General features: G+C 46.3%; 1 protein-coding gene across 1 annotated transcript; it reads right to left on the bottom strand.

Moving 5' to 3' along the window:
- Positions 1 to 4902: 4902 nt before the first annotated feature.
- LOC112632370 (ret finger protein-like 2) lies at positions 4903 to 7721 on the bottom strand. The gene is made up of 2 exons (XM_025398089.1): positions 7496 to 7721; positions 4903 to 5483 (listed from the first exon to the last, which is right to left on the bottom strand). The coding sequence occupies exons 1-2, from the start codon at positions 7719 to 7721 to the stop codon at positions 4903 to 4905; spliced, it is 807 nt and encodes a 268-aa protein (XP_025253874.1).
- Between the last annotated feature and the right edge of the window lie 4831 nt (positions 7722 to 12552).

The raw sequence follows: 12552 nt of genomic DNA on the forward strand, positions 1-12552 counted from the left end.
AGACTTATGACTTATAACTTACAAAGTTATGACTTATGCTCTATACTCAGCCATGAGCTTTGTAAGATAATTGAAGGGGAGGATAAAAGACCCGATTTGCCTCCTCTGTTCAGTGGTTCTGTTATATGCCTTGTGGAGTACAGTTACACGGGAAGTTGATGGAGTAAACACAACAAAGAATTGAACAGGCTAATTGAATTCATAAGACTGTGGTGAGGTTAGTGAATGAGATGGGTCATTTATTTTTTAACTTTTATTTTAAGTCCAGGGGTACATGTGCAGGTTTGTTATACAGGTCAACTTGTGTCACAGGGGTTTGTTGTTCAGATTATTTCATCATCCAGGTACTAGGCCTAGTATACAATGGATCTGTTTTTCTGATCCTCTCCTCCCACCCACCCTCCACTCTCAAGTAGACCCAAGTCTGTTGTTCCTCTCTTTGTGTCCACGTGTCCTCATCACTTAGCTCCTGCTTATAAGTGAGAACATGCAGTATTTGGTTTTCTGTACCTTTATTAGTTTACTAAGTATGATGGCCTCCAGTTCCATCCATGTTCCTGCAAAGGACATGATCTCATTCTCTTTTATGGCTGCATAGTATTCCATGGTGTATATGTACCACATTTTCTTTATCCAATATGTCATTGGTGGGCATGTGGATCTTTGCTATTGTGAATAGTGCTGCTGTGGACATATGTGTGGATGTCTTTAGGGTAGAATGATTTACATTTCTTTGGGTATATACCCAGTAACGGGATTGCTGGATTGAATGATATTTCTGTTTTTAGCTCTCTGAGGAATCACCATACTCCTTTCCACAATGGCTGAACCAATTTACACTGTCTCTAACAGTGTGTAAGTGCTCCCTTTTCTCTGCAACTTTGCCAGTATCTGCTATTTTTTGACTTTTTAATAATGGCCATTCTGATGTGTGAAATGGTGTCTCATTTTGTCCCACCAGTTTTTTTTAACTGTTAAGTTCAGGGGTACATGTGCAGGTTTGTTACATAGGCCACCTTGTGTCACGGGAGTTTGTTGTACAGATGATTTTGTCACCTGGGTATTAAGCCTAGTACCCATTAGTTATTCTTCCTGATCCTCCCTCCTCCCACCCTTCCCCATCTGATAGGCCCCGTGTGTGTTGTTCAGCTCTGTGTGTCTCTGTAAGATTGGTCATTTTTAGGTCAAATTTTACACAGTGTGTTCTTTATGTGCTTTCTTCTAGTACTTTCTATTTTTTGTTAATAACTAGGCCACTGCTGCTAAAATCTCTACTAAAAGTGGGCACATCTTTGTGATAGCAAACAGAAGCCTGTAAAGTTGTGACACCTTAAATTCTGCCAAGTTATGAGGGCTTTGCCTGAGACCTGGATGACAGAGTTGTGTAAGAATGTGGGGTTCCTCTGAAGACTATTGACCTTTCTGAGAATAAAGATCTTATTTGTTTCTATTACATAGGGTTAAAGCAGGGACACGGTGGTCCCTAAGGCACATAGGAGGCTCTGAGAACGGAAAATGAGATCTCTCCAAACTGGAATGTAAATCTCCATTTCTGTATGTAGGATCCCTCTGAGAGCAAGCAGAGGTTCACAGAAGGATACAGATCACTAAGAGAAATAAATCATGGGAAACACAGGTTTATAGCGTTTAGATGAAAATACCAAGATGAACATATTAATATCTAAAGTGAGTTTTGATGAAAACAATTAAAAAATTTTTTTAAACTCAAAATGTAAATATCAGGACCGTGTGACTTACTTTTATTTCTACCAAATAATAAAATAAAGACTGGCAGTCCTGGGCACACACTTCCAGAGAGTACACAGAACAAACACAGCCATAGTGGTTTATCATTTTAGGAGGATCTTGATTCCACTCCTGCAATAATAGACTTGACTGGCAAAGGGGAAGGACAGAAACATTCCTCTGAATGTAGAACCCAAAATCTGAAAACAAATGTTAGTGATCTAGAGTTGGACTTAAAAAAACAGTAAGATGAACAGTGGTATTTTATGAGAGGACTTTCATAGGGCTCACGAGAGAGAATAAATGGGATTTTCACTAGTGAAGGATTGGGAGAAGAGGCAGAGCCACTGGGTTAATGGAAGGGACATCTGGAGACAGAGGGAAAGGGGGATCAGAGTGAACCTGAATGAGAGTCCTGGGGCAGAGTTTCCAGGCTGTGGCTCTGGAGGGGCCTTTTTTTTTTTTTTTTTTTTTTTTTTTGAGACAGAGTCTTGCTCTGTCTCCCAGGCTGGAGTGCAGTGGTGCAATCTCGGCTCACTGCAAGCTCCACTCCCCAGGTTCACGCCATTCTCCTGCCTCAGCCTCCCCAGTAGCTGGGACTACAGGTGCCCGCCACCACGCCTGGTTGATTTTTTGTATTTTTAGTACAGACACGGTTTCACCATATTAACCAGGATGGTCTCGATCTCCTGACCTCGTGATTCGCCCACCTCAACCTCCCAAAGTGCTGGGACTACAGGCGCCCGCCACCACGCCCAGCTAATTTTTTGTATTTTTAGTACAGACAGGGTTTCACCATGTTAACCAGGATGGTCTCGATATCCTGACCTCGTGATCCGCCCACCTCGGCCTCCCAAAGTGCTGGGATTACAGGCGTGAGCCACTGCACCCTGCCAGAGGGGTCTTTCTGAGAGGAGATAGGACTGTCCCCTGCCACAGCAAGGTCAAGGAATGAATGTAGAGTTTGTAAAATAGAAAGTGATCTTTGATGAGGAAAGAATGAGCTGATAAGGGGCACACTCCATGCTGGTGCACGTGCTGCCCATTCTTAGCCACATCTTGTTCCAGGTGGCTCAGATCAGCAGTCAAGGAGAAAGTGGGAGCGGCAGACTAAATTCATTAAACCACCAAAGCACCAGCCCAGATGGCCACTTTTTCAGTTAATTCGCATTAGGTACTTATTCAAGTTTGATAAGTAGGAGAGAAGTTGTTACCTGCAGAAGCAGCTTGTGATAGATGTTTTGCATAAGGCCTGAGCAGTCTTGAAGACAGGCAGACACTGGCCCCTCACTGTGGTCACCGGAGGAAACAATTACTGAGAGACAGCTGACAGGGTGAAGGGAGTCGGGGAGGAAGGCCACGCATTTGTGCTTCCAAAGGTCCCACAGATGACATCCTTTAAAAACAACTGTGTGATATTTGGGGTGGAAGATTAGAAAGGCAGAGGAAGACAATGCTTTATAATTAGGGACCTGTCTTCATCTCAGGCAACTCTTCCCGAGCGCAAACTCTGTCTTTCCACACACCTTGGAATAAAAGGATTGGAGAAAGAGAGTGAAGGGGTCCCTCTGATCAGTGGTCCAGGGCATGATACAGAGGTCTCAGTTGTTCAGGAATCTCTGTCTCTGGGGAACCAAATTCATTTCCCCCCCAGATCCTTCACTCATTGGAATGGGATTCTGCAAATCACTCACCATCTCTAAGTGATACTCAGTGCCCCCCACTGGAAAATCTGAGCGGCGGCCCCTCCTCTGCCCACCCTGCCGGGCTGATGTGGGGATTCCCGGAGATAATAGCAGATGTCCTCCAGAAGTTGTAAGGCAGCACACCCACGTAAAAGATGAACAGGGAACCGCCCTCCACTGGCCTGGAGCCACCCAAACAGCCTCTCCGTGTTCAGCCACTACTAAGTGTCCAGCTTATTCCTTCCGGCATTTAGTAAACCCTTGCATATCACTACTGAAGTTCTGATTCTCTTTCTTAATATTCTCCTGCATGCAGTGATTTTTCTAGCCCCACACTGTGATATTAATAAGTAGGCCCTATGAACGTTTTAACATGACAGTGCAGAGATCTGAGGACCAAGGGATTGCATGACCTTCCCAGGTCCACGTGTCTCTAGTGGGACTGGGGTCCAGGCCCCCACTACACCAGCCCTCTGCCTTTCTGTATCGCCTCATCTATGTGAAGGCATCGCCCACGCAGTCTTTCTAATCCACGTATAAAGTGCTCACTGAACTCCATGATCTTCCTGAGACCCAACTTTGATTCACATGACCCTGTTTGGAAGCCAGTAAACAATGGGATCAGAAGTTAGAACTCAGAACCAATGATCGCAATTCTCCCTCTGGTCTTTCTGTCAGTAACATATCAGTGGCTCTCTGCACTGCAGAAAGATTAACCAAGATCTTCTCTGATAGAGATTGTAAGAAGATACAGCGTCTACACCAAGAGGCACATGACGCAACCTGGACTCTGGGCAAACCACCGGGTGCACCTACATGAAGGTACCATGGAAATTTATTACGTTGATTTAAGAATAACAATTGTGGGTTATATCCAGTGTCCCATATGTTAGAAGAAGCTACAGAGGAGGTTAAGCCATATGTTCAAATGTGCCAGAGTTTTTATTTGCCTAGTCAAGAAGTATTGCTGAAATCACAAAATTAAATATACATTTAAAAGTCAATTTTGGTTCACATTTAATAGTAAGACAATCTTTCCAGCTAATGTCTAGACATTACTCAATTGTTGAACATTATTGTGAAGAGATCTCCCTGAAACAGTGGAGCTATAATTTTATGTTTCTTTAACCAAGAGAGTTTTAGATTGACATAAAAATCGAGCATGTAATACACAAAGTTCCCATATCATTCCATTCTCTCACCCTACCTTATAATTCCACCTAGTATTCCCATCTTACATTACTGTGTTACATTTGCTAAAATTAATGGGCAAATATTGATACTTTAGTATCAATATTTGTGGCAATAATACTTAGAATTCAATAATCTAACCAAATTAGATTAAATACAGATTATAGAAATGTCCCATATTTTTCTCCTATGACTTTGTATAATGCTTTTACCAAGTAGAAAGTTCCTAAGTCTACCCACCCAAGTAATTTTCTGACCCTGTTTTCTTTGCAGTGGGGGCCTATCTGACCTCCCCAGGATGGACCGGAGTATCAGTAGTGCCTGAGTTCATCACAGGACAGCTACTCAGGACACCCTGATCACCATTAGGTGGAATTGAAGGAGCCAAAAACGGGCGCAGTGGCTCCTCAGCAGAGACTCTCCTGAATATATAGACATGGGAACCACCTTCAGCATCAAAAAAGGAAACATTCTGCATGCCCATATCCAGAAAAATCCCCACTCGCTGTAACTTGCCATCTATGAAGAGGAAAGTCAGCGGCACCGTGCTGGCAGAGAGGTGGCCTCCAGCCCTCAAACTCACAGTCCAGAATCCACGCTCTGTGGTCAGCTGGATCCTCCCTTTGCGGTGAACAGATTCTCTGCAGATTCCCAGGTCCCATTCTGTGCTTGGTCCCACATCTACCTCCCAGTAGTGGCGGCCACAGGTAAAGCAAGGGGAACCCAGGACACAAATGGACAAGTCAAATCTCTCGGCAAGGTCTTGCCGATTCTGTCTGATGCACCCACTTCGGACGCTCCTGAGGTCGTCGGAAATGAGGAGGAAGTTGTTGGCTGTGTTGGCATCCAAGGTCATATCCACTGTGAAAAGGAAAACAAGTTGCTCAGCAAATGGACAGAAGTCAACCCCATGTCTCTCCTCTATTTCCAAGGCCCAAATATCTCTTGACTTTAGTTTAATTCAGTTTCTTCCTCCGAAATCAAAACTTTTTATGAGAAATCTTCCCTGTTTCATATTCTTATAGGTATGCTTTGTGGCAATATGTGACTCTTATTCACAGTAGCAATTCTTATTTTACTTTATGTCACGTGTTTGCTTCATTGAACGTTTCTTCATTTAGAGTGGAGGGTCTCTGAAGGCAGACACCATGACCCCCTTTCTACCACCTTGATGCAGGAACAAATAAATAATAATTAAGACAATGCAAGTGGTCAATATTAAATATGTTTCTGCTTCCACATGTTATTACTCCAATTCAGTATATAGAGCATGATTCCAGGCTTTTGTTATTTTCCATGTTTGTAAACAAATTAACTGTGCCCAGTTCTGACAGCAGATAGAATATCTCTGCAGCTGACGATGTGATGACAGAGGTGCTGATCCTGGACATTAGGAGGCTCCAAGGCCAGGAGGAGGAGGGGGCCTTAGATGAAAGAATGTTTTCCATTCTACATGGGAGGTGAGACCTTAAGCAAAGCAATGGTAAATTTTGGAGCCAGGAGAAAGGTATTTGAAAGTTGTTTGTCATAACTGACTGATTGCAGAGAATAAGGGCAGCAAATACAAAGGTCAATAATGTAAGGCATTGGGTATGTGGTTGACAGGTGAAGCCACCAGTTCTCATGGAGGAGGCAGTGTGATATGGCCTAGAGAAAATTAATTGTCCAGAGCATTCTGAAAAAAATTTCTACAAAACATATTATCCTTCAAGTCAAAAGACTGATATGATCACTAATATAGGTTTTATAGATTACAGTAAGACTTGCGGGGATTGATTGCTGTTTAATGGTGAATTAGGGAATAGACATGGACAAGGAAGGAGGAAGACGGTTCCAAACATGACTTGGCCAGGGTGAATGTGTCCTCCGTATTTCAGCAGAGAGACAGTCAGGTATTGGTAGGTGGAGGAGTAGAGATTGTGTCAGGGCAGAAGCTACCAGTGTCGGGGACATCATAGGGGCCCACCACCATTTATAGGTATAATTCTTTGCTCAGGCTGACCATAACCTCTTCATTGAAATGTCCCTTTTCTCCAGAGTTATGGAGACTTTTAGTATTTTCTGTAGCCAGGACCACTGAGCATTTCCTCTAATTTCATTCCTTGGACTCCAGTCTGCACCCAACTGCCCAGTGGGCCCTCTCAAGGGCCAGGATGGGGACTACATCTGGCAACCCTGAGAGAGGCTGCGGGAGATGGGCCTGAGCGAGCTCTGCACCAAGAAGGGGCCCCCACCGATGCCATTCGGGAAGGAGTGACTCTGGTGCTAAGAGAAGAGAGAAGACGCTCTTAGGGTAGGGAGGTGTTGGTCTGTGGTCAGCGCTTGGAGGCTGAGGCCCCCAGGTCCCAATCCTACCTTGCTCCAAAGGCCAAGCAGGCAGGATCCGAAGAATCTGGGGGTTTCCCTCTGCCCCTGCCTCACCTGGGCTGAGTGACAGAGTCAGACTGGACAGTACTGCCCAGAGCCCTGGTGCCCGCTGCACAGGCTGGGAAGAGTACCCTGCATCTGCTTGTGTGCTCAGCTGGGGACTCCAGGCTCCATGTGCAAGCAATGTGGGCAGGGGAGCTGGACAGAGCAGCCCCAGTACCCACACTGGCAAGGGCGTCCCCCTCTAGATGAGCTGTGGGGACCAGATCATCCGTTGCTGGGAAGGCCCTGTCCAAGCTTCTGCTCTCCTGCTATCTCAGCTCAGGGGTAAGTGGCATTTAACAGTCCCACAGAGACAGCCCTGGGGCCACTGTGGGCTGCTGTAATCTCCAGAGCCGAGTTCCACGAGATGAGTGGCGGGGAGGCTCCCTTAAGAGGAGATGTCAGCAGGTGAGGGTTGATGTGGGCTGGGAAGACCGAGGCAGGGAGCTTCATGTGAACCCTACAAGTTTGAGGCCCCTGGGAAGGCGCCTGAGGCTTCTGGAGACTCAAGTCAGGGGAGCCAATCTGTGCTCTTGATCCCTGTCCACACCTGGTGCTGCGCTGAAGGCTTGGGCCATATCCCAACAGCGGTGGGAAGGAAGCCTTCTTCTCAGGAGACCTCAGATTAGCATTCCCAGGAGAGGAATCTGGGGTCACAGGGAGACATGTCTGGGGCAGCCAGCTTGACATATCATCCAGCTTCGTGCCCCTTGGCCACTCCCCTGCCACCGTACCTCAGGAAGGGCTCAGCAGGAAGAGCTCTTTCATTACTTTCCATTTTCGTTTGTGTTCCCTTCCATTTACATGATTTGGGTTTGTTCTGTTGTGGTGGTGTGGTGTGTTGCTCTTTTTTCTTTTTCTCTTCTTTTTTCTTTCTAAAATATTGCTTATTTATAGTTTTACAATTTGTTTTGTGCAGGCCGGGCGCGGTGGCTCACGTAATCCCAGCACTTTGGGAGGCCGAGACGGGCGGATCACGAGGTCAGGAGATCGAGACCATCCTGGCTAACACGGTGAAACCCCGTCTCTACTAAAAATACAAAAATTAGCTGGGCGAGGTGGCGGGCTCCTGTAGTCCCAGCTACTCTGGAGACTGAGGCAGGAGAATGGCGTGAACCCGGGAGGCGGGGCTTGCAGTGAGTGGAGATCACGCCACTGCACTCCAGCCTGGGTGACAGAGCAAGACTCCGTCTCAAAAAAAAAAAAAATTTTTTTTGTTTTGTAATACATGTCCAAAATTAGGGGGCGCAGTGGGATTTTTTCCTATTTGTATACACTAAAGAATGATGAAATCAGGGTGTTCCTCACATCTGTTCCCATATCTAGTTTTTATTTCTATGTGTTGTGAACCTTCATTGTCCTTCTTTCTAGCTCTACTGAAAAAGAGGCTGCCATATTGGTACCACCAGTCACCCTGCTGTGGAGTGCCTCAGCAGAATTCATCCCTTCCTTGGAACCGCAGCTCTGCACCCATTACCAATGACTACCCCTTCCCTCTCCTCCCTGCTGCCTCTGCTAACCACTATTGTACCTTCACCTTCCATTAGATACTTTGTTTTAGCTTCCACATGGTTCCAATGATACAGTGTTTGTCTTATTCTGCCTAGCTGACTCAGTTTATGACTTCCAGGATCATCCCAGGTTGCTGTATATGACATCAAGCCATGAATTTTTGAGGATGAGGCATCTTTCATTGTGTCTGTGTGCTGAAGTTCCTTCATTGCTCTGTCAGTTGATGGACAGGTTAGGTTGATTTCATACCTTGGCTATTGTGAGTAGTGCTTCCCTAAATCTGGGAAGGCAACTATTACTTCAGTATACTGATTTCATGTTCATGAAGCGTGTACTCACTATTGAAATTTCTAGATGAAATGGTAGTTTCTTCAATATACTGATTTCATTTTCATTAAGCATATACTCACTATTGGAATTTCTAGATGAAATGGTAGTTTCTTTTTTGGTTATATTCTAATTACAGTATGTGGTATCTGATTATGATTTTTATTTGCAGTTTTGAGATGACTAATGATGTTAAGAACCAATTTTTTTTACCTGGTAGTGGATTTTTTTTACCTGGTAGTGGATTTTTTTTTAACCTGTTACTGGATTTAATATCACTTTCTTTTCTATGACGTGAGGCCCCAATTCACCCCACAGGCAAAGCTGGTCTGTCAAGAGCCCAGACAGAGGCACACAGAACAGAGCGAGTCTGGGGGACCCACGTGCACCTGGCAGACAGACAGAGGAGTCTCAAGAGGTCACCATTTCAATGCCCTGCCTCTGGGGTCAGAGGTGAAGGGGTCACAGTGACCAGCTGAGGCATACAGAGGTCTAAATAGGGAGAGGAGAGGTCAGCCTCTCAGAACCAAGGTCCAGAAGGAAACCCAGGCCACAGACTGTGAGAAGTCGCAGAAAAAGATGAAAACCAGCAAAAAAAAAAACAAAAACAAAAACAAAAAAACTTGACAAGAGCAGGGAAGGAAGGGGAAGAAGGGACTCGCCTAGGACAGTCAGCTTGGTCCGTCTGCTGAACATCAAACACTGTGACACAGGCTCATATAAAAACTACTCCCTAGGACCCCCTATGCCCCCCTCCCCAGCCCCCAGCAGCAGCTGTGATGCAGGAAAGTTGAACCACTGACTCCGACGGGCATTTGCTCGGGAAGGTGTCCACACCCCTGCCTGCCCTTCTCAAGCTGAGATGAGACAGTCAGCCCCACACACGCAATGACGGGACATCTGGAAATGCAGAGGCGCAAGGAAGTTCGTGTCTGGATCAGGTTTTCCCTTTGACTGTGGCCCAGGAATGGGAATGGGCTCCTGGGAGGGCGTTTGCTTCCCTAAGGAGGGAAGTGGCATGGAAAGGGACAGGAATTCTCTACATTATAGGGTTGTCGCAACCCTGATCTCTTGGTGTGACCACAAAGTAAGAGCAGGGAGGCATCCTCAGGTGTCCCCAGTACCCCAGAGAAGGGACAGCTTGTCCCAGAGTCTCAGCAGCCATGGGAAGGTCCAATCTGACCACACAGCCACAATTCCAGGGGTCTCCCTTCCATCCTCTCTGGTGTCTTTGTTTGGGATGGGTCTCGCCAGGTGCTAGTAAGAAATTCCAGCCTCAACCTCCAGGGAGAAGTTGGAAGCAAGACCCTGTCACCCTCGCAGGGTCTCGTGTCCATTCTGAGTGTCTGACCCAAAAGGGCTGTGTCAGTAGCAGCCCAAGTGTGACCTCTAAATCCCGCTTTCCACTTTAAGGAACCAGTACACTCTGGGTTAATGGGCAACTTTAGATATGAAGCAGGAGAAAGACGTGCCCAGGACAGATTGTGAACAGAGAACAGAAAGTCCAGACCTACTGGGTTCTCTCAGGAGGATCCTGGGGCCACCAGAAGAGGAACAGTGAGTCATTGTCATCAGAATCAGGGAGGGCATAAGATCTGCCTGGCCTGAGCAAGATGCCGTGCGGAGTTCCAGGCTACAGTGGAGTATGGGGGGAAGGAGTGACCAGGTGAGGAAGGGCGTCTTTGGATGATGCCTCAGATAGATGAGAGCCTCTCCTGGAGGCTGCAAATTGAACATGAGATAAAAAATAATGAGATGGAACAGGATTTCTAATTGACAATATTTATTGAGGGTTACTTGGATGCAGGGAGAGGGGCTGGATGCCTTGGAATGAGAGAGGAGACCCCTGCCCTGGGATCCTGCAGCTCCCAGGTCCCTGTGGATGGGGTGAGGGTCGGGGGCCTGAGCGCATTCTGCAGGGACCACTGTCAACTCCACAGTGGTCCCTTCATGTGTGACCTGGCAGCTGTAGCTTCTGTGGGACCTCCACTGGTCAAGTATCAGACTCAGGTAGCTGCTGGCTATGTACTTCCTGTTGTTCTATTTGGAGGGCTTGATGGTCTCCATGCCCTGGGGGATGGGGGTGCCGTCTACCTTCCAGGCCACCATCACAGCACCGGAGGAGAAGTCACTGATGAGACACACCAGTGTGACCTTGTTGTCTTGGAGCGCCTCAGAGGAGGGCAGAAACAGAGTGGCTGTGTGGATGGCCTTGGGCTATCCTGTGGGGTGTGTAGAGTGTCCTGTACTGGAACTGGGAGACCTGGCCCTGAATCCCTCAGAACAGAGGAGTCAGGTCACAGATCTCCCCAGCATAGACCACACCAGAGGATCTAGGGGTCTAAATAGGGAGAGGAGTTTCTTGACAGCATTCCTGTGCCATTTTCATGACTGGTTGTGCGTGGTGTGGTTCTTGGACTTGGCCATGTCTGCACCTTCGGGAGCCGTGCCTCCTGAAGCACCTGGAACCTGAAGGAGAAAAAAATTCTTATGTCAATCCACAATAGAGTGGATACGTTGTAATATGTGACTACATATTGACTGCATTGACTATGTGACTAGTATGCAACAAGGAAATGAAAGAACTACAGTTACACTTAAGAACATGAATGAATTTCAAAATTAATGTGAGCAAAAAAGCCAGGCATGAAGAAATGCATATTGATTTATTCTATGTATAATAGTCCAAACCTGGAGAAGTCTAAACAATTCATTAGCAGTCAGAGTAGTGACCTTAAGGAAGAAGTAGATTTGAAGGTTGCAGAGAAATTTCAGGGAGGAACCAGGGCTGTCTTCATTTCACAGGGGAGCTCCATCTCACCCTCTCTGATGTTTGCTTCTAGACCCTGATATTGATTGAGGGTCTCTAATAAAGAAGGTGCTGGAGATGCCTAGGTGGTCGGGGGGGGGGGTGTCACGAGGAAAAGCAAAATGATAGGCAGCATCAAACTCAAGAGTTCTGAGTCTAATGAAGTGCCCCAGACTGGATAGAGGGTGCCCACTTAGTTTTATATCTCATTATGTAAAATGAGGATCCTCTAAAGATAACAATGTCATCTGTAGCATGAACACACTTCTGTGCTATCCGCACATTTTATCACGTAGAGCTTCCTGCATAAGTCTTAGCAATCTGCGAATAAAAAGACTAGAACCTAAGTTGTAAATACCAACTGAGACAACAAATGAAGCCTAATTTTAGAAGACGGGAACTAGCGTAATGCCATCTTCTGTGGGAAGGAACTCTTGGCTTCCCCAAAAATTAGAGAACTGAAGAGAAAGAAGCCTCATCTCAGAATCTGTGGTAGGGATGGGAAGTGGAGGTTGGAAATGTGCTCAAGGTCAAACTTCTCCCCTGCCTGCCCAGAGGACTGGAGCTTTACCAGTGAGGCCGGAGTGAATATTCCCTCTGCAATCCATCCATGGAAAATCCCTTTAAACGCCCAGTGAGTACAGAAGCATGAATGCGCTATAACAAGACCTCAAAGTTCAGAGGGCGATTACCATCTTCCCCTTGGCATACAACAGAAGAGGTTTTTCCCTAAGTTCAAGTAAATGCCTGTGAGAGAGCCGTGTCCCACAGAGTCCTTTCTTTACAGATGACACTCAGTGCCCAGCCCTACATCCCCTTGTGCATAACCCCAAGGAGTGCTGATTAATCCAAACCAAAGGTCTGGATGTTTCA

The sequence above is a fragment of the Theropithecus gelada genome, chromosome 10 (assembly GCF_003255815.1).
Source record: "Theropithecus gelada isolate Dixy chromosome 10, Tgel_1.0, whole genome shotgun sequence".
Classification (NCBI taxonomy): domain Eukaryota; kingdom Metazoa; phylum Chordata; class Mammalia; order Primates; family Cercopithecidae; genus Theropithecus; species Theropithecus gelada.

Coding starts and splice junctions, on each gene's coding strand:
- LOC112632370 (XM_025398089.1), bottom strand. CDS start 7,721: ATGTCAAGCTGGCTGCCCCAGACATGTCTCCCTGTGACCCCAGATTCC. Junction 5,484..7,495: donor TTCCCAGGGGCCTCAAACTT/GTAGGGTTCACA, acceptor TCCTTTTCACAG/TGGATATGACCTTGGATGCC.